Genomic DNA, 22,207 nt, shown 5'->3' on the forward strand with positions numbered 1-22,207 from the left:
AAAGCATCAAAAGCTGTAGATCTGCAACCGTGTTTTTGTTGACATATTAAGTTTCCACCCGACTAAGACGAAATACAATATTATTTCTTTCTACACTTGTGAGTTGCAGTCCATAGTGAGAGCACTGCTACGTACTTTCTAGCCCTGGGTTTGGAATGGAAGAGAAGAACTTCAACTAGCAGCGACCTGCTGCCACAACAAACTGAGAGCTATTCAGAACCATTCATTGCATGTGCTTCTTTTCTTTTTGCCGTCGGTCTGAATGCCATTCCAGATCCTTACCTTCATGTTACATCTTCTACATCTTAGCTTCATGTTAGCTTCTCCAAACCCATCAGACCTAACCTTATAACCACGACCGTTTGTAACTTTACTCCTAAACATAACAATCTGTAACCCAATGCCTAAACACAACCATTTTATCCATAACCATAATAATCCATAATGTGTGTATTTAAAAATAAATGACCGCCTCTATCATATCCAGGGTCTCTCTAAACCAAAGACATATCATTTGACCAGTTTTTAACCATTGTTCTGGTCTAGAGCACCCGGCCTACGATTGGTTCGTCATGCTTTTGTTGACCAACCAGAGCACCCAATTGGCTGAAAAGCATTTCCTGTACCTAATGTAATACCACCCTACAGCTGAACTTAAATTTCAAATACCTGAATTAGATATTGACAACTTTCCTGCATTTCTTAACCACTTGAACCCCAGCGTAACTATTCTGGGCATGTCATACTATTATTGAAAAATCTTGAAAATGTGTGCAAAGATCACAGCGAACGTTTTTAACTCAAATCTTTGCTTCTGGGGGACTCTGGAACAACATATTTGCAGATAGGGGTCGGCGGACAATTACATAACAATTTGGGGGCTCCTTCACTTGAAATAGTTTGAGCACCACTGTTACAGAAACATAGGGTTTAAGTGGTTAAACTCACATGCCTTCGCTCTCTCAATCCCAACCGCTCCTTCCCGTCGTTTTCCTGGTTTTGTTTTCCCAGGCGGACTCTGCGGTGGAGGAGGTGGCCCTTCCGGAGCTGTGCGTGGAGGAGGTGTGGGGTGGGGCCGAGGGCCCGGCGTCCCTCGCCGAGCTGGCCCTGGAGCAGAAGGGGGTCCACTACCCGCTGGTCCAGCACCACTGTCTGCTGGCCTCGCTGCTGCACGCCACCATGACCTTCAGTCTGAGGCTCAAACCGCTCAGCCTGTTTGACAGCAAAGTGAGGACCGTGGGGGGTTTTGGGAGGGACGGTAGTACTCTAGTCTAGTGGTTCCCAAGCTTTTTAGAGAAATGTGATGCATCCACAGGACCGAAACTAGTGAAAATAACAGATCTACAAGCGTGTAGATCCAGCTATTTTCACTACTACTACTACTACTACTACTTAAATATTTGTTTTCTAATTTATAGAAAACTAATTAATCTAATTATTAATCTAATATATATAATATAAATGATTGATGTTTGTAAACCAAATGGACCCTTTATCTGTTTGTAACTCTGAGTGCACACATTTGCGTGCTCTTGAGTAATTATTTTCCACGGAATTTGAGTACATTAGAAAGAATCTCGGGGAACCATATGCACCGTGTGTCAGGATTAACAGCAGAAGACGCTATTTCGTTCAATTCAGTTGCTGACCTGTTAATAAATCATTTCATTTATATTGTCAGGTTACTTAAATGCATATATATTTAAAAAAAAATATTTTGATGCATGTGTAAAATAAACGAAATTCATAATTTCCTTGCATTGAACACTAGAGGGAATATTGTGCTTATTAAACAATTACGGACGTCATACAAAACTGGAAACGAGGTGTAAAACAAGCATTGTTATAGGTGTCCCTGAGATCCAGAATTCAGAGCTGCTGATAAACGGAGTACAACATACAAATAGTCTGAAAACTGTTGGCTCACACTCTGACTAGCGCTCTATAACATCCTAGGGTAAGAATGCTTTCTTCAGAGACCTGACCTCCATCCAGCTGATGCCCAGTGGTGACATGGACCCTAGCCTGATCTCACTACGACAGGAGGTGAGCAGACAGACCGATCGGATCACTTACAGGGTGAACAAAGTGAAAAGGAGACGCATTTCATGTGACGTTGTTAAACTACTAATGTAAATGTTTGCCTGTAATGAGTTGACATGCCCATAATATTGATGCCAGGTTGAAAGTGGTTGAATAGAATCTTTCCTCCCCTCATCCCTGTCCTCCCTCTCAGTTCCTCCTGCGAGTGCTCACAGCCTGGGTTCAAGCCCTGGACGACGTAGCCTCCACTACGCCGCTCCCTGCCAGCGGGCCCAGGGCTGACTGGTGGCCCTCGCTGTGCCAGGAGCTGGCCTCCCTGCTGCAGGTCAACGCCGACGTCGTCAAAAGACACCTGGTCTGTGAGCTCTACAACCAGGGACTGGATCTCAGGGCTGAAGAGGTACAGCCAGGGCAGGTTACGAATAGATAAACCCATTAAGACCTGAGGCCGATTGTACTGTACAAATGCCTTCCAAAATCAGTCGTTCTCAAACCTTTTAGTGTCCAGGAGCCCGCAAAATGAACCGTATTGTGCCGAATATAAACGACTCTGATTATAAGACGACCCCCATTTTTCAACACTCAATTTTGGAACAAGAACATTGAATGTCAAATAGTCTAGTCCCCGGTTATAATACGACCCATTTCCATTGGATAAAAAACGTCTTAGCACAATAGGGTATTTGGCTGTGGACCCCGCATCTGAAAATGGTTTGTGCTTATAATGGAAGTCGGGGAAGAGAAGATTTGTGTACAATGTACAATTGGCTACTCTAAATTAAAAAAACAAATAGACACTGTGTCATGACAAGAGTCTCTGGTACAGTGAACAATGCTGACATAAAAATATAATCCCAATATATCACGTTTACTCAACTGCCATGCATTTTACTGCCTTTAGTTTTTAATAATGTGTGATTGGTGATGCAACTCAACCAGAAATTCATCTCTGCCTTTATTTTATTTTTCACTGTTTATTAATTGAACCATCTTCAAATTGGTTTATTTGTTTATGGTTCATTGGGGAGAACCGTTCCCATTTTTCCTCATCATATATTTGCGTTCCATAATTACTCCACGCGGAGCTCCCGTCTCGTCTTTTTTTTTTAAATTTATTTTGAGTGAAAATAAACAAACAAACAAGCAAGGTTACAGGTTGTATAACATGTGATGATCAAGGTACTCATCAGGTAACGTCATGGAAGGTTCCGAGCTTTTATCTTAAGCCACCTTGCCGTCGTCCTCCTCCTCCCAGGTGATGATGGAGGTAGAAGATAAGGACGTGCTGGGCTCTCAGCTGCTGGTGCTGACGGGCCAGAGGCTCTGCTACTCGCTGCTCCACAGTCAGGCGCAGACCCAGTCTGCCATGGAGCTGCTGGCGCGCCTGCCCCCCACCCTCTGCACTTGGCTGAAGGCTATGGTGAGACACCCACACCCTACAGCAGTGATTCTCAACCTTAAAATAAATAAATATATATATATAATTTAAGGACTCAGTTTGATATCCGTAATTAGGCCACCATGGACTTTCAATTGATACCAGCTTTGTATCTCTATTAATGTACTAATGTACATCCATGTATGTACACGGTTGACCCAAACGACTTCCTTCTGTGTCTTCACTGTCTGTTAAGTACCAATCCATTTCAGAGCCTATTTTATTCAAACGGCTCAAAGAGTTCCGGCCCCCCGTTGCGACTCCCATTATTAAGTATGGTAACTATTGTGTGTGTCATATGCCATGATTTTGTTGATTGCTAACTTTGCTGCACCTGAACTATTTATGTCCTTGTATGCAATTTCCTCTGCGTGCATTTTTCTTCCTTCCAGGACCCCAGCGAGCTGCGGTGCCCTTCGGTACCGTTGGCTCAGAGCAGCAGGCTGGTCAGCCGACTGATCGAGATCCTGCCAGAGAACCACGCCCAGTACAGTCTGGCCTTGCATCTAATGGAGGCCGTGGATGCCCTCACTACCGAGGGCTGACCCGGAGACGGGGCAGTAGGGACAGAGGAGCAGAGAGGCCATCCAAGCCTTGGCTTTTAGTGGGTACGCAGTAAAATCACCACTCTGAGAGGGTACAAATGTATTTGAATGTCTGAGAGAGAGGATATCGTTGAGCGTCTCTTCCTAATACAGATATTTCTGAAAACGCGTTAAGACGGAGGAGAGATTCCTGTCCAGCCGTGTCCTGGCTGGCTTAAAAGAAAACACCTTTATTTTACATTTGTACACTCTCAGTTATAAATGGTTAAAATAACCCTGACATTTTACTGAGTAAAAGGATGGATGGATGGAGGGCAGGGAAGTAAAGGAAGGATAGAGAAAGAGACATTGGTGCTCCAGTGGGGCGGTCCTCCGTCCCCATCACTATTTGGGTCCACTGTTATTTATCATGTCTTTTTTTTTAAAGGCCACCTTAAAAATGATGGAGACCAAGAACCCCAGTCGTATCCTTCAACGGCTGAGCTTGTATAACGCGATTTAATGTCTTAACATCGGTTTGTCAATGAGGTATTATAGGAAGAATGGATATGACGGGCTTTTAAATGGGTTTTTATTCGATCCAATCACCTTATTTTTGCTGTAACATACATTGTCTAACACTAGTGTTTGTTATCGAAAAGTATTGTAGAGTACAATTTGTGAGATGGAACTGGGCATGTCTTTGCTTTATCAGCATGTAATTTAATTTCCACCACACCCATCTTATTCTGACTTTAAAATGACTATAGTGATTTTCTTTCTCTGGGTTAGGTTCCTAACTGTTCTGTGCGCGGCATATCATAATTCTCTCATACTTAATTATATATCCTCTCCTCTTCCTAGAGCGATGTATGTACCATAAAGAAATAGACCATATTATTTTGTTATTTATATATGCAGTCTGTTCTGTACTAGCTGTGCCTGTAGACCTCCTATTCTGTTCTGTGTCCTGCACTGGGATTGAATTATGCAGAATAAAGAGGTTTGAAGCTTGTCAAGAGCCTGGAATGGGTCTATACACTAGTGGGTGCATTCATCAGTGTTCGTTAATCAGACGGACATCAACTCTATACACATTATTTATTTGTTGGAACACACACACACTTTTTTTATGCAGTGAAATTACACCAACGGAGTGGCATTATCATTTCGTTGAACGCTTGCGTACAATGACAATAAAAAAAGTATTCTGATAAAGGGTGCAAGGACAGTAATTATTATACAAGGGTCTGCATTTACAAGTCAACGGTCACCCATACCCCTCTTAACGTTTCCCAACTGACTTGCAGCACTATTTGTTGATGTCACACAGTGACACTGAACAAAGTGACTTCCATTTCCACACCATTACATGTGAATAAAAACAATACGGTAAGCCCTCGGAGGACAATACCGTAACCTCTATCTACAGGCTTTAAGTGCTGCTGCATTCATATCCTCAACCATGTACATATACCATCCTGCTTGTCACTGACTATACTTACTGATGCACGTTCTTCATGCATGATAGGTTGTCAATTTAAGCCTTTACATAAAACAACCAAATTGTCTAAATACAATGTTCTTTTTATAATTCAATTCCAAAATTGGCCTTCAGGCTGTTCTGCAAATATAATCATTTTTGAGATGTAATTTGTGTTTTCCGTTCAAATCTGCTAAGGCAATCAAACAAAGCTATAATGGAAGGGACACTGTACAGGAAATGGGTATGGCACCTGGGGCTAGTTATGCACAAAACGGATCCTTTAATTGCTAACTGTTGGCAGAATGCTCTTAAGAACCATCTCAAGATCAAAACAAAATCTTGGAATATCTTATGAAAATAACTTTTGCAGATGAACAGCCTCAAATGTGAATTTTGGTGGGCTTGCCCTTGGAGCCCATTCCCTTTCTGAGCACCAGAGACGGACGGTCTCGTCTTCAGTTAGCTGACCAAAGCTACAGGGCTACTAGACACACTCAGATGGACTCCGTCCATTTCACATTTCCCATCTGATGGTCAATGTTTCGTCTATTAAAGAACCTGTAAACAGGAAATGTCTGCCGTATACACGATGCCTCATGCCCCATTGGGGGGGCGAAGAGTAAACCGGAAATGCCCTGCTTTGGGCATTTCCTCCTGAGAGCAGTTTTTCTGGGCGGGGCTAATAACCACCTGATGACACGCTCAGGTGCGCAAACCCCTAGACTCTCGAATACAATTCTTTCTCTATTTTCAATGGACAATCCTAAGAAGAAAAACTACAGCTTATCTTTCATGACTTTGAAACCAAACTTTATATATATATATACTTTTCTTTTTTTTATCATTCTAATTTGGCTGGGTGATTTATAACATGTTATTCTGTGGTCTGACAAACTTTGAATACATAACACTGCTTCTACTAGGTTAGGCACTTCCTGTTTACGGGCTCTTGAAGACCAGAAAAGCTTGAGCCCAAGTTCAGCACGGAAAGTCCAACTGTCCACTTTTGGTACGGTAGCGAGGGCCATTGGTTGCCATCGTTTCTCACAGCAGCAGCCAGCAACCCAGGTGACTGGCCATGTCAGTGTGTTCCTGAGAGGATGGACTGGCAGCGCGGGCACAAGCAGTCTGCCGACTCGGCAGTGTAGCGACGGCACCGCGGGCATCGGGCGGCCGAGGTGGGCACCACCGCAATGCTGTATGCGCTGTCCTCACGTATACCAGCACCTATAAACAGATACAAGTATTTATTATATTACACAGATTTATAATTAAAAAAATACGCTGTCTGGCAGAAACCGCTGAACACCCTATTTGATCATACTACAGTGTTACACAAACATATCCAAAAGTAGCAGATCTGCTGCTTTTGCTACTTTTGAATTTGAATCCTGAAAAGTATATATATTTTTTACATAATGGATGAACGTACCCTCCAGGTTGATGAGGAAGCTGCCCTTGCTGAACAGGGCGTCAGGGGGCAGGTCTCTGGGCAGGGAGCTGCTCAGGGTGGTCCTCGCCGTCATCATCAGCTCTGTCAGCTGGGAGGAGGTGGAGCTGGGCTTCTCCTGCAGAGACTGGGGGGGGGGAGAAATGTTTAGAGCACTGGATCTCAAAATGTTCAAGCCGTGACTCATCCCCCCCCACTCCAGTGTGCTATTAAGCCTTACTTACCTCCATGAGTTCAAACAGGAGGCCAGGGTCGATGGCGATGGTGAGGTCGTACTGGGTGGCGTTTTTCCCCGGGATGGAGGACAGGAAGGAGTCCCTGATGGCACACGCCCCTTCCACTGCCTCCTCCAAGCCCGGCCTCCGCCACACTGAGCTGCTTTTGATCCAGCCGCTTTGAAACAGCGTCTCCCCCTCTGCAGAAAACAAGGACCGGGATTCCCTGTAAGCATGCTGGCACAGGTGACCGCAATGACAGGCTTCCATTCACAGAGACTAACGCTGCGTTCACACTGGCAGATGAGATACAACAATGCTAATCTACAAATGTGTGTTTGTAGTTGAAACCAGCTTAACTTTTTTGTAGCTGTTGCCGCAGCTACAAACATTGGATGCATCTTTGTATCTTCATGTCGCTGGCTTCCAATGAAAATGAATGGTAGACTGTATCTTTGCATCTGCCCGTGTGTACGCATTAGACTCCTGTCCTGAGGAGAGCTTGTGAGTAGGGCTGGCCTATTAACCAAAAATAGATCAGAACCAACCAACCATATAACCTTTAACCAAGTTTTTCTTAGCTCCATATTCTAACTTTTTGTGTTTTTCTAAAATGAATGCCTTATTTGATCATACTACAGATCTACAAGGTGGAAAATTATTGATCTGTTACTTTTGATGCTTTTGAATCCTAAAAAGTAACAGTTTTGAACAAATCGACACGAAAAAGAACTAAAATATTTTTTAGAATCGACTAACTAGATATTAACCCTGTATTATACTTCGCTGTATAATGGTCTGTACAATGGGCTAAAAAGAAAGTGAAAATATGTGATCTACAAGCTCACCTGACGCGATGAGTTGTGTGAGCTGGTAGGTCTGCTGTGTGTATTTTCACTTATTTTTTGTAGTTAATGGTTCATTAATCGTAATCAAGGCAAATGGTTGATATCATATCGCCCATTCTGACTGAAACACGTGGAGCCTCTCTCACACTCTCTCTTTCACACACACACACACACACACACACACACATACTGTCATGTCCAGGTGCATGTAGGTAAACGTCCTCAGCCAGATGTGGCAGGATGGGAGCTATGGACCGGGTCACTCCGTCTAGGATCTCTTCTAAGACCGTCTGACACGACCGCCGGCCCAGGGAATCCTCAGCATCACAATACAACCTGACGGGTGGATGGGAGAGAGACACAGTCATGATGAAGACAGAGTGTGAGTGTCCGTCTGTGGGATTTTACAAGCGAGTGTTGAACACTCAGCGAACGTCTATCAATGCGATTGCAGTGAAGATGAATATTCTGTGGCTACTTAAAAGGTAAGCAAATACCCAAAAGGCCTGGCAGTGACTCAACACTGCCAGAAAGAAATCTGGCAGTCATTGAGTTAACCATGTAGCAATAGAGGAAGAAAACATGTCGTATTCTTCCTCTATTGCTACTTGATTAAAGTGGTGTGTCTGTCATGTATTGTCTGCACCTCAACACCGCTGAAAATGAGAGATCTACCTCAATGCATTTTCAGAGGTTTTACATAAATATCGTACCCGACGGATGGAACCCTCATTATGCCCAAAACTGTTGCTTTTCAGGATTCAAATATATATGAAATATTTTAAAAAATAGATCAACAAGCTCAAAACGCACCGCTTCGCGCTGGGTTTAGAGCTTGTTGATCTGCTATTTTTGGTGCTTCTGTAGTATGATCAAGTGGGGCGTTAATTTACGTAAAATAAGTTAGAATATGGAGATATTTTCTGCCCGAAAGCAACGATATATAAATGTAACGACTTACCTGTCCTTGATGATACTAAAGTAGAAGCTGGACAGGTCTCTGGAGACGAAAGCTTGCAGGAGGCGGATGACTCTGCCTGCGTCAGACTCACTGTAGGCGTCTGTCACCTGCCCCATAAACACACACACAAATAAATATGGGTCATCCAGTTAAACCCTCTAGTCTTATGGCCTAATCATGTATATCGGCTAGTGTTCCCCCCACAGTATGGATGCTGGGGTTCAAACCACACACATGCACACACGCACGCACTCACCTTCATGCCGTATTCACGGAGCACGTGCAGCATGTACTGGTCGACGTAGTGCATTTCTTTGGGGTCCACAGCCTGAGTCCGGGGATCAAAACCACCCAGGTTTCCTAGCAGGAACTTCAGTGTGTTTCTCAGCTGAGAAAGAAAGGCATGCCCAGTGAGTACAGCCAATATGTACAGTACGGCAGTGTCCCTCTATGTAGTCTTTATTTACACGAGTGATTCTCAACGGCCCGCCAGTTTGATTATGCATTATGCCGTTTGATACCATTTAATCCATCTTTGATTTTTCACCAAAAGGGGTTCCCACCCAAAATGGGTTAATATACACCTATACACCAGATAAAGACCTCAGTCTAAATAATACCTATTACTGTATTACTGTGCAGATAATGCTAAACCATGCAATAATACGTTAAAAGCATTTCTAAAAAATGTTTTTAGTTCATTTTCAATGTACTATCCCTTTAGGAAAGCACCTCACTTCCTATTGTTTGAGCACATTCTTCCTACATTACGCACGTGATCAATACCTTGTTAATGCTTTCTCTGGCAGAGTTGAGCACACTGGGTCCAATCTGGACCTCAGAGAATACGTTGGACTCTGCCACCCACCAGCGCAACACATCTGCACCATACGCTGGTGTACTGGGGTCCTGAGAGAGAGAGAGAGAGAGAGGGAGGGAGACACATCAAGGAGGTAAGTGGAGAAGACAGTCAAAATGACAGAGTAAAGTTTTGATAGAAAAAGGACGAGTTGTAAGTTACACATGAATGTGTTATAATGAGAGGGGCTTTTGTCAATTCAAATTGCCACTGGTTTGTAGGGACAGTTACAGTACACTCAATTAGTGGAACAGGGCTACATCCTCGGATCACACAAATACAAACAAATACAAAGATGGCTTAAATTGTCTCTCTTAGACCACCAACTCTCAGACTACCTTTCCTCCGTTGATGATGGTGTCAGGATCCACCACATTGCCGACAGACTTGGACATCTTCTCTCCTGTCTCACTGACGGCAAACCCATGGACCACCAGAGACCTAGACAAACACATCATGTAGATAGACACACACACACACACACACACACACACACACACACACACACACACGGAACATCAGTATCTCAAACCCACGATATAGGAGGTCATTATTGTAGCTATGTGGCATTGTGATGGCATATCCTCTGCTTTTCACACAGACATTCTCTCTCTCTCACTCACTTATGCGCACACTCACGCACACACACACACACACACACACACACACACACACACACACACACACACACACACACACACACACACACACACACACACACACACACACACACACACACACAAATCATATGCATCAGTCTACTCCACACAAGCACTTATTTACTTAGCATAATGTATGTGACTTGACAGAAGTTGATACTGACTTGTACGGTGCTTTGTTTCTCACGGCTACGCTGGTGAGCAGCGAGGACTGGAACCACCCGCCCAGCTGATCCTTCCCCTCCAGGTACACATCGGCCCTGGAGTCAGAGTCTGGAGGCGCACAGCCAGGGAACAATCATTAATCAGTCATTCCAGAATCAACTAAGTCAGAACAAAGTGTGAACTATGTGGAAAGGTAGATGACAAGACAGAGGCACTGCACAAAAGATTAGTATCGGCAATAACAGAGTAGTTTGTCCACCACGGATGGAAGTCTAGAAAGACAAGAGAGGCCATGACCATGTGTTATTTGGGATGCTGCAACACGACAGAAGAATTGCTTTTACGGCCCAATGACCTGACTGACACAAGACCTTTCACCCATGCCTTGACAAAATAACCGTTGACAAATGAATAGACCTTCTTGCAGGACCAATCTTTTGTACATAGAATAGGGTTAGGTTTCCCAGAGGCTAAACGATACCACTGTTATCATCCGTTTGATTTTTTTTTTTACACTTTTTTTGGTATGCGGTCAGGTTTAGGCCCGGCTCAGGGAAGAGGACGCCCCTGCCATGCATAGTCCACCATGGGCACCGTGGAGCTGCAACAGTCCTAGCAGGAAGACCATCCTTCTGTATCAAATAAATAATGGAATATGTGGAACTTTTCACTTTTCAACCCTCATGCCCCTATTTGGGGCATGTCAATATACTGTAGGCTAAATGTTCTGTAAAATGTTCTAAAATATCCCAAATGGCACTGTGACGTGTTGTGAGCTTGTAGAGCGGCAATTTTTTGCTGCACAACAAAGGGCCTACTGTATATACATGATTAAATGCCTTTGAGAAACCCAGCCCCAGAAACCGAAAGGAAGCTCTTAAACTAGCTGGCAGGTTTGTAGATGGACGGATACAGATGTATTGTATTTGTAACAGTCCATTACAGACACTACTGTGTACATCACAGGCAAATGTGACAAAGGTTTGTCAGCCTCGTCAGCTGCCGTGGTGAGACAGCCCACGAGACAGGACCACATCAATGCCCAGTGGGCAATGGGCCGGCACTGGAAAACAAATCATAGAAATGCGACGGTGCTCTCCCAAGCAATGTGCTGTGTCAGGAGGCCTACATGCAAGGGAGAAAAAAGAGGTGGTTCAAAAGAAGAGGGTTGAGGGCTGTTTAGCTTCAGGAGGAAAAGAAATACCTGCACCGTGCAAATTTTACACTGAAAAATTCAGTGTGTGTGATAAGAGAAAATATTTAAGGACGAAGAGGGCACTTGGGGAAGCGAGTGTTAGGTTTTCTTTTTGTTTTTTGCGACAGAAAGGAATGTGGTTGGCCGAGTAACCTGTGACCAGGGGTTTGCGTAGGGAAGCAGGGAGCCAGCTGAACCGAGATGGAGGAGAGTCTGCGCCCTCGGGTTCTCCCCCATCCTCCGCCATCTCCTCTGGAAATGACAACACAACCGAACCACACCGCACGTTGACTATTCTTTCTGCTGACTGAAAGAAACACTTAGCACAATGACTTGCGGACGCTGAGGTGGCACTGGGCGTTAATCCAAGGTTCTCATCCGTAAAGCCAGTACAGCTTCGACAGAACGGTGTGGTGTGAGACAAGCCAGTTAGCGCTCTAGAGCGCATTGCGTAAGTTTAAGTAGCTTTCAGCACACTATCGCTAATGAACGGCCACTTGATTAAAATAGTTATCGTAGGCTACTTGTCCGTGGCTTAACAAGGAGGCGAGCGCACTTCTACTGCTTTTAATGCAGGCCTGAAATGATAATTAATTTACATTAATTAAATGTGCGCAGTATATCATGTATCATCAACTATTAAGCTATTTCCATATAATTAATAAAAGACAGTCCGGTTTCACTTCTACAAATCGTCTGTCGGGTGGAAACCTCATAATCCAAAACTGTTAATTTTCAGGATTTAAATTCATGAGTAGCAAACGCAGCAGACCGACACGCTCAAAACGCATCGCTTTGCGAGCTTGTGGATCTGCTACTTTTGATGCCTTTGTGTATGATCAAGTAGGGCGTTGATTTAAGAAAAAAATGTAATAAACACAAAGGGTTAGAATATGGAGAATCGGAGATAAGAGGTTTCTGTCCGACAGAAAGGAAATGGCCAGATGGGGAACAACGTTACCTTCCAGTACCGCTGCCCATGACGCTCCGCTGTCAAACCAGATGTCCAACACGTCTTCTCCTCGAACGTAGTCACTCACTGGGCCTGCACCACTCTGACACACACACACACACACACACAAGTAAGACGCGCAAACGCGGGAAGCGAACGCAGCTCGTACATTTTTGGGTTTTTTTAAGTTACGTTTTTTTTTTGTGTGTGTGTGTGTGTGTGTTTTTTTGTGTGTGATACAGCTGCGCCCTCTGGTGGCGGGCGGGTGGTGTTACAGCGTGACACACAGACAGACAGACATGTTCTGCTAGGTCTCATAGTTAGTGCTCACTGCGTTCGCAATCACTGCGTTCGCAATTAGCAACAAGCCAATTGTACAGTGAGTGGGGAAACGTACAGTCAGTTTGAGACCGAGACTACTGGCCACCAACCTTCTTAAGCACATCTGGTGGTAACAGCTCGTCCATGGGCAGCTCCCACCAGCAGTCACTGCCTTTCTCTTTGAACAGCGTGGCTATATGGGACACGGTGTGTCTACGTGAAACACAAACAAGGACACAGAGTTGTGTATATCTGTGCAGCGGCAGCATGCATGATTTATGCCACAAATACACTTTGTCATGTTTGTTCTACACCAGCATCTCTGCAGCTTTTTAGAAAACAGAATTTTATCCAATCAGGAGATCAATTAAAAGAAACAAAATAATGAGCAGACAACCTTGGAATTTGTATTCTGAAAATCTTATTTTCTGATTAATAAAGAGCTAGAGAGACGGAGAGACCCCTGAACAAATACTCTATAGAGCAATGATTATTATTTGGAATACAAAGTATGTCTTTAAATCCTTAAGAAGAATCCTTTTAGCCTTACAAATCTTTTAAAAGTATGTTAACCACTTAAATCTTGTGTGTTTGTGTGTGTGTGTGTGTTTACTTGTTGATGAGCGGCTCTGCAGTGTCTTTGTGGTAGAACACGGGGATGGGGACGCCCCAGCTCCGCTGTCTGGAGATGCACCAGTACGTCCTCCTGTCCAGCATGGCCTGCAGGCTGCCGCGCGCAGACTCCGGTACCACACGCACCTTCTGCAGCACCTCCTGCACGCACGCACACACGTTTGTATTTCTATTTCTGAGGATATACCAGCATTTTAGGACGGCAATTTTATGAATGCCAAATTATGTGCCATTTTTAACTCTAAAGGCCTTTTCAGACGGTCAGAGACTGGCGAGCCTAGTAATTCATTTTCAATGAGAGGCGTGCGTTTATTTTGGACGCGCGGAGAAGTGTATTTTACTATTTTTAGTAAAATATTTGTATTGTGCTAGTTTTGTGCACACACGCACAGCTGACTAGACCTGGGTCGTCATGCCTCACATTGAGACTAAAGGTTACTGCAGGTATGCAGCTAATACACAACGACTATTTCGCAGCAAAAGACACCAGCGCCGGTCGGGGAAAAAATAAATAAATAAATAGACCAGGCATCCCCCAATAGTGCAGAGACATTCAGATCCAAATGACCCCCCACCCTCTCTGGCGCCCCTGAGCCTCACAACATGTGAGCTTGTAGATCTACTGTTTTTGCTGCGTAACATGCTTCCATAGAAGGCTTCTAGTGGAATCAAAATGACTGAAATCAACTTAAATCCATGCAGTCAGTCCGTACCTTGGCCTTGGCTTGGAGTGAGGCGGTGTTGATGAACCACTGTTTACTGGGTCTGATGACCACAGGCTGTTTGGTCCTCCAGTCGTACGGGTAACTGTGCACACACCGCTCCTCCTTCACCAGGGCTCCACATGCCTTCAGCATGGAGATCACTGAAGCACGCATGCGCGCATGCGCACACACACACACACACACACACACACACACAGTCAGATACTTAAGACAATAATTGTTGCAGTCTGCCAGAAACCTCTTATGTCTATATATATATATATATATATATATATAAATATCAGAAAATCAACAGTAGATACAGGAAGACGCAAAACCACAGTATTCTTCACTGTGTCTACCTTTGTCAGTGCCTTCTCCCATCACTGACAGATTGTGCAGATCAGGGCCGGCCAGCTCGGTGAACTTGCCATCCTCATCCACTATGCATTCCTACAGGAGAAAACACACACACACACACACACACACACACACACACACACACACACACACACACACACACACACACACACACACACACACACACACACACTTCGCTTAGAACAATAATCACCTGCAAGGAATGTCTTGACAAAAAGTAGCTTATTAACATGTCTACGGTGTATTTTTATGAAACAAACACATTTGCAGATAGAGGATAATTCAAGCTTTTCGTACAGCTGAAATGTTGGCAGGTTTAACGTTGTTTAATACAATCAGATAGGACATTTCTGTTTGGATGTATGGGCTGTCAATGGCAAATGGCAAGAAGTCTGCATAAGGTATATTATGCATTTTAGCCGTGGTCTGCATAAGGTCTATTATGCATGTTGGCTCACTGGAAAGACTGCCATGAAAAATAAAAAGCCTATTGTTAGATAGGTAAAAGACCACTGTACAGACAATTTAAACTGTGAAGCAACAATGTAACCATCCACTCAGTAATAGTAACAGATTATGGAGCATACCACAGACAGTTTAAACTGTGAAGCCACACTGTAATCGTCCATTCCGTGGGCCGGTGCTGTGTGGACCAATCCCGTTCCTTTCGCCATGGTCACATGATTGGCTGGCAATAAAGGCACTTCCTTATCGGGAATTGTGGGGTGTTTGCAAACTCCACCTTCAAGCTGAGAGCCTTGTTGGGAGAGACCAAGACGTGGGTTTAACATAGTAAAGCGTGTGTGTGTGTGTGTGTGTGTGTGTGTGTGTGTGTGTGTGAGCAGTGTGCACTGCACATGAGTGTGTCATTTTGTGAATATGGCTTATCAAGGGAGATTAACCACTTGAACCCCAGGATCCTTATTGTGGGGAAGTCTTTCACGGAAAATAGCATATCGACAAGCTCACAACGTGTGCAGTGAAATTGTCATGTATAGCGAGACATTATTATATAGAGCCATGAAGTGTGTGTGTGTCTGACTCTGAGTGCAATACCTGTGAATGTGCCCACGGTCTCCAGCTCTGTGCCCAACAGTGCTGCCAAGCTAGCCGTGCGCTCTGTAGCCACTAGCATCAGCTCTGAGCTGTCTGCCCTCTTCAGCACCGAGTACCTTTATCACCACAACATTAGCAGAGAGTTACTGAGCATTCGCCACAACACTAGACGTTAGAGAAGTTTATGGTTCATCTTTACTCTTGGTTCAACTAACATTTCACCCCTATTTGACATCCTTTCCCGGCACTATGTAGTCGTTACATTTAACTGAGCCTTATATTTACGTATATGAAGGGCAAATTCATTTAACATGATTCTAAGGAATCTGGGTGTAGTAGTAGAGTATATTTATTATCTCCCAGGGTGCACAAATATAACCAAATGGACCCGTCATGATCCATTTGGTTACATTTTGTATACTCAGAGTTAACACTTAGGTTTACAGTGTACTGTCGGTGCCAGTGTGTGGTATTGTACTCACTGGGCGTTGGGCATGTAACAGACGGCCTGGTTGGCAGGGATGGTCCATGGCTGTGTGGTCCACACCAACACCGACATACTGCCCAGATCCACTGAGATACATACAGACAATATGAAACCAATACATCCTCTTCTATATTGTACCAATGAATGAATAGTCCGGTCACAATTATTATTATTACACAATCGCACTTATTTGAGATAATTATTTTGTCATAATCGTCACAATCATGTTGTAAAATGTTCACACATTTAGTGGGGGGGGGGAAAGCAGAAATGGCTGATTTACAAGCTTTCGACACATCACTTTGTGGTGCACTGTAAGCTTGTAGATCAGCTATTTACCTTTTTATATAAAATTAATGTCAGTAATTTCAGTTATTTGACATTTCCCTGTGCAGTTTTTTATTACGAAGCCTAAAAAGCAAACGGAAGTGTATTTTTTATTCATATGTTCAATGCCAAAAACACAGTGAAATCGTTACTTGCAATTATTAGTGTGACAATGAATCGTCAAACTTAAACTTGTAATCCTGACAGCACTACAAATGAATGCAAAGGGTTTAGTGTCAGTTACCCAACGTCTCCTCTGCCAGCTTAGGTGGAAGTGTAGCTATAGGGAATGTAGCATAGATGGCTTTGCTGACATGCTGAGGGTTGTACTCCAACTCTGCCTCCGCTAGGGCTGTTCTGTAGACAGGGAGAATAAGATGCAGGAGACTGAGGAACTGAAAAGAGTCTTGGAGCAGGACCATGAATCGGTGTAGAAAATAAAATAAAAAATAAAATAGGAACAGCAGGTGTAGTACGCTAGTTATGTGTGCTTCCTACCTGGAGGATGGAGACCAGAAGACTGGCTTGTAGTCCTGGTAGATCAGCCCCTGAAGAAGAGCACAGAGTAACCGTAAATGACAATTTACTACCGATGTCAATATTTTTCCGGATATACGAGTCATTCAAAAGGTTATGGTAGATAATTTAACAGTTAAAATAATAAAGTGCCATCAGGTAGGCTACCTTGCTATGCATGTCCTGGAATACTTTTAGCTGCGCCGCCTCATAAGAACCATCAAACGTGTAGTAGCACTTGTCCCAGTCGGCCATCACTCCCCAGCGCTGGAAAGCTGCCCTTTGTCGGGCTATAGCTCCTTCTGCAAACTCGCGTGCTGGGTAAGGAGAGAAATGTATAAAACATATGAACACTATAGAAACACAGTACGTACACGCTTATAAAAGGCACAGCTGGACAATTAATGGTGTGCAAGGTTTAAGTGCATATGAACGTGTGAAGTGACCCAAACGCATGACATAACCTCACCTTTCTGTCTGACCTGCAGAGGGCTGAGGTCACTGGTTCCCAGCTCACCCAGAGCCTTCAGCTCGATGGGCAGGCCGTGGCAGTCCCAGCCAGGCACGTAGTGGACCTGCCTCCCCCTCAGCATCTCAAAACGATTCCGGATGTCTTTCAGGATCTGGACGCAACCCAAACCGTATGTACATCAAGCTTCAAGCTTTTCAATCTCTGGCTGTGTTTATGCTGTGCAACTATCATTAGTTGGACTCATAACAGGTTTATCATATTCCAATACATCACTTAACAGGAAGGCATTACATTAAATTTAAGTTGCCAGCAATGAAGTTATAGGTTGACCAGATAATGTCAGTTGCTCTGGAGGTAGAATGGGGACCGACTGGGAACTGAGAGGTCCCTGGTGCCCCAGTTCCCCCTGGATTTGTGTTGAAGTGTCCTTGAGCAATATGCCTAACCACAACTGCTCTTAGGATAAATCAAATGTAATATGCAGACTGGTAGGAAATAGCTGGAAATGCACGACAAGACCAGAAATGCATTACCTTATTTAGTGCATGTCCAACATGGGGGTCACCGTTCGCATATGGGGGTCCATCATGAAGGCAGAACTCTTTCTTGGCCTTTCTCTCTCTCTGCCATGAGTACAGCTCTGCGAAAGCACACTCCTGCCCCATACAAAGATCAAGTTGGGGAGGAGGATTCATGTCAAACATAATCAAGTACCCAGAATCTAGCATTCACGTTAGACACATTCTTAATGTGTGGAACTCTCAAGAGTTACACACAGCATAATAAATAAAATAAAAAAACTTTATTTGTATAGCACCTGGGCATAAAAACTGTTCTACCCCATATTTGAACCTGGGTCTCCTGCGCAAGTGCTGAATTTGAGGGAATAGAACCAGGTCATAAATTTACTTTTGACCTTCAGGCAGTACTGCTTGTCAACCAGTCATGTCAAATTAGACAGCATCTAAATGTCTCAATAGAAGAGGAGTGAAAGCAAATACCGTACAATTTACAGGGAACCACCCCAATTGTATACGTTGCATTGTATTGAATTACTCTTTCATCATAATTAATTAAAAACAGTGACACAGTGGAGATTTTAATTTAGTTTAGATCCTCATCCAATTTGACTGCGTCGGTGACAGCTAGGTGACTCTTAGGGCCGATTCATACTCCTATTTTAGAGCCGAATAAAAGTCGTTTCGGCGCTGTAGAGCCTACAATTTGACGTCATTTGAGGTTCGGGGGGGCGGGTACCGTCCTAAAGTCGGCTCTTCGGTGCTACTGAAAATTTCTGACGTGCACTACAGCGCCGAAATGGGAGTATGTATCGGCCCTTACCTGCTGGATGTGAAGCTCTCGGTCCAGAAGCTTCTGTCCAGTGAGCTTCATGGGGAAGTCTGTGCGGGGAAGCAGCACACTGTCCCGGTACTGTCCCTCAGCAGTAGCTTCTTCTGCGGGCTTATGTTCCCCCGAACCGACACTCCGAGGGCGGCTACAGCTGAAGGAGAGTGCGGGGTGGAGGACAGCACCGCACCGGCGTGCAGAGCTGCGTACTGCTGCTGCTGCTGACCCCCATCTCGCCAGACTTCGGCTCGCTGCCGAAATACGGCACAGCAACATGATGTAGAGGCCAAAATTGCCCTTGTTGTGGGCTGATTGTTAATGCTAGATGTTTATTTCTTTCTGTGGTGTCGCAGTGTTGTTTAGGTTCAATCTCGACCTCCCTGTGCGCTAGTGTGTTTCTTCCGGAACGCCTGGATGAGAGGACAACTACGGGAAGTAACACGGGACAAAGTCGGAAGCGTAATTCAATCATTAATTTCGTACGGTCTATTAATTCAATCATATAGTATTAACTTATTAAGGGCAGGCCTTAATAACTATTAAGGCCTTAATAGTTATTGTAAAATATATCGGATCGACTGGTTGTCTATTCAGCAGCTGAACAGCAGCTACCCGGAGCTGAATGTCTAATATTGCTGATAGGGTAATCGACGTCATTCATATGGACTAAATGGAGCTCTGCCTGCCTCTGATGTCAGTCATGCCCCCCAAAAAATGGATGAGCGCATTTGAGTTACGTGTAAAGTAAACGGTAAAGGAGCGTATTTTGTACACTGGATGGCGCTGTAACCCCCTTCGTGAAACCAGACAGTCCCCCCCCCCCCCCCCCCCCCACACACACACACACACACTTATTAAGCCACCCCTCAACCCGACCTCCTTGACCCCTCAATTAACTCTTTTTTTTTTGTAATGTCAATAATAAAATATGAAACGACCTTTTGTGCTGGATTGGTTTTCTAGTGATATTCAATTTACAATTTAGGCATTTAGCAGACGCTCTTAATCCAGAGCGACTTACATTAAGCAAGAACAAAAAAGCATGGGAATACATCACATAAAAACATATTCACTAGCAGCACTGGTTATAACAACTCAAAACATGCTGCTACAAACAAACAAAAATGTATTGTACAGGCTAGCCCTGAAACATGACGTATGAAATACGTCATGAACCATGGCTATGTACAGGCATGCAAGGAACATCTAACATGCATCATCATGATGCATGTTAGATGTTCCTTGCATGCCTGTACATGAGGGACAGGGACTGTCCCTCTTTGCGTGGGACAGTCCCTCATTTCCAAGACTTTTCAGGCGTCCCACAAATTGAGACCCTGTCCCACATTGTGACTGATGACAGGCAATTGCATCAGTGTTCAAATGCCCTAATAGTTAGTCCCCTAATAGTAAAGCTCTCTCATTGTCTCTTCCTGCAAGATGTGTTTTAAGTGTGTTAAAATAGCATAAACATAAAAAAAAGCATGATTTTAAAACTAAATGTGAGACACCAGAGGTAAATGATAGCCAATAGGCCTATGGTCGAATATGACATCAAGGCATTTAATAGAAACTCAAGTAGTAAGTTGCTAACCCTGCAGTACTCCAGTATCGCTTGTGTGGGATAAGTGGACGGGGTCCCCCCATCTCACTTGTCCCACACAAGCGATACTTCTGTTCCTCAAATGAACAGTTTGGATCTGGTCACCCTAGCGTCATGGCCATCTCCCATCTGGAAAGAACAGGAAGTACGACATTCCTCATGAGGCACAGGAATTTAACACATGTTAATTCGGATCAACTGAATGTATGTGTCTGACATGATTGTCTGCCATTGGGGGGGTGGGGTGCTATTGATGCAGTGGATCAGAGAGAGTGGCAAAGTAGGCTGTGGACTATTGTGGACACGCTCAAGAATGTATTCTTTGAGCACAGACGCAGTTCACTTTAATAATGTGGTCTGCTGTCTGCAGGTTAATATCAGAATACTGATATGTTATTGATTTGAGCTGTTCCTATTGCAATTCCAAACATGCGAACATGACCCGCTTTAATTACTTCATGTGTGTGTTAATAGCTTAATGACTAGTACTAGTCTTTTTTTTATGTCCAATATTTGCATTTCAGTTCATAATCACAAAGTTAATGTATTTGACATTAAATAAAAAAAAGATTACTTTTCCGGATTCCAATTCAAAAATAGGTGAAAATAATTCAGGATTCCAATTTAAAAAATAGCAAAAAAGCCTCTACATTTTTATCTCAAATTGCACCAGATTGAAGCATTTTCATCGCAAAAACAGCCCCCCCCCCGGATCCCCCCTGGCGGGGCAGCGCCTATGCTAATCTAGCATAGGACTGCCTGAGTCATACAACTGATACTGCCTGCTTGATTTAACAAAGCAATATTTTTTGGCCCCCTCAAAAATCTCAATTGACCCCTCAGTAATTTCATCCTGGCGCCGGGCCTGACAACCTATCTTCATATAATTATTATAATAGGTTTAATAATCAAAATGGCATTATTTTTTCCTACTCAGTCTGTGTCTCATAGGCTGTGCCGGGCAGTTTAGAAACCGTCTTCCAGTGACATCATCATTAGGCAGATTATTTTTTAAACAAGATTTTTTTTACAAAAATAGATTGTAATAGATAGATAAATAGATTTTCATTATCGTGAGAACGATGCACCACTCAGTTAACACGGGTGTGATTTTTTCATGATTATTAGTGAGGACTTATTATATGAAGATAGGTTGAAAAATGGTGAAGTGGTCCTTTAAGGTCTGTAACTGAAGAGTGTACAAAATGCTCTCATAGTTTATGGTGTTTAGGTTCTTATAGTTGAAACTAAATAAAATAAAGTTTGATAATAACCAAACCACTGAACTAAAATCCACGACGATATCCTTTTTCGGGTTTATGGCATGGTTTTTTTTGGGGGGGGGGTTAGGTGTTGCAGTAGTAAATGGATATAATGGATGGAAACAGTACAGATTTGGCTGAAATGTTTGGATTTTGTAAGTTTCCACACGAGATCTCAAAAGGGAAGACCGTCGTCCCATGTGACGTCAACTGGGCGGGGGGTATAAAAAGCCGTGGCATTGCCTTGTTTCATTCATTGTCTCACTTCGTTCACTTGACTTCACACTGAAGAGTCGCAGCAGC

General features: G+C 43.7%; 2 protein-coding genes across 5 annotated transcripts in view; one reads left to right on the top strand and one right to left on the bottom strand.

The window, feature by feature from the left end:
- Positions 1-5,020, top strand: part of rab3gap2 (RAB3 GTPase activating protein subunit 2 (non-catalytic)) — a 28,375-nt gene extending 23,355 nt beyond the window's left edge. For all 3 annotated transcript variants that reach the window (XM_080784752.1, XM_080784754.1, XM_080784753.1), the window contains exons 31-35: positions 1,012-1,227; positions 1,957-2,046; positions 2,237-2,443; positions 3,299-3,463; positions 3,874-5,020. In XM_080784752.1, the coding sequence (XP_080640878.1) occupies positions 1,012-1,227; positions 1,957-2,046; positions 2,237-2,443; positions 3,299-3,463; positions 3,874-4,026 (831 nt within the window). In that variant the 3' untranslated portion in view covers positions 4,027-5,020. The remainder of the gene's footprint in view (positions 1-1,011; positions 1,228-1,956; positions 2,047-2,236; positions 2,444-3,298; positions 3,464-3,873) is intronic.
- Positions 5,021-5,159: 139 nt separating this feature from the next.
- Positions 5,160-19,443, bottom strand: iars2 (isoleucyl-tRNA synthetase 2, mitochondrial). Of its 2 annotated transcripts, XM_080784756.1 has the most exons (24): positions 19,034-19,443; positions 18,226-18,348; positions 17,690-17,843; positions 17,389-17,537; positions 17,203-17,252; positions 16,949-17,061; positions 16,373-16,463; positions 15,891-16,006; positions 15,422-15,591; positions 14,816-14,906; positions 14,463-14,614; positions 13,730-13,890; positions 13,227-13,329; positions 12,805-12,898; positions 11,997-12,095; positions 10,648-10,756; positions 10,163-10,265; positions 9,752-9,874; positions 9,222-9,353; positions 8,966-9,072; positions 8,195-8,340; positions 7,166-7,356; positions 6,924-7,068; positions 5,160-6,718 (listed from the first exon to the last, which is right to left on the bottom strand). In XM_080784756.1, exons 1-24 carry the CDS (start codon positions 19,313-19,315, stop codon positions 6,573-6,575), a joined length of 3,150 nt encoding a protein of 1,049 aa, XP_080640882.1. In that variant the 5' UTR covers positions 19,316-19,443; the 3' UTR covers positions 5,160-6,572. The 2 variants fall into 2 exon arrangements, with proteins under 2 accessions (XP_080640882.1, XP_080640883.1); XM_080784757.1 differs by lacking the exon at positions 11,997-12,095.
- Positions 19,444-22,207: the final 2,764 nt, after the last annotated feature.

This window comes from Protomyctophum bolini (genome assembly GCF_963924005.1).
Source record: "Protomyctophum bolini genome assembly, chromosome: 15".
NCBI lineage: Eukaryota > Metazoa > Chordata > Actinopteri > Myctophiformes > Myctophidae > Protomyctophum > Protomyctophum bolini.

Coding starts and splice junctions, on each gene's coding strand:
- iars2 (XM_080784756.1), bottom strand. CDS start 19,315: ATGTTGCTGTGCCGTATTTCGGCAGCGAGCCGAAGTCTGGCGAGATGG. Junction 9,354..9,751: donor CCAGAGAAAGCATTAACAAG/GTATTGATCACG, acceptor TTTCTTTCTCAG/CTGAGAAACACACTGAAGTT. Junction 8,341..8,965: donor TTTAGTATCATCAAGGACAG/GTAAGTCGTTAC, acceptor TCCACCCGTCAG/GTTGTATTGTGATGCTGAGG.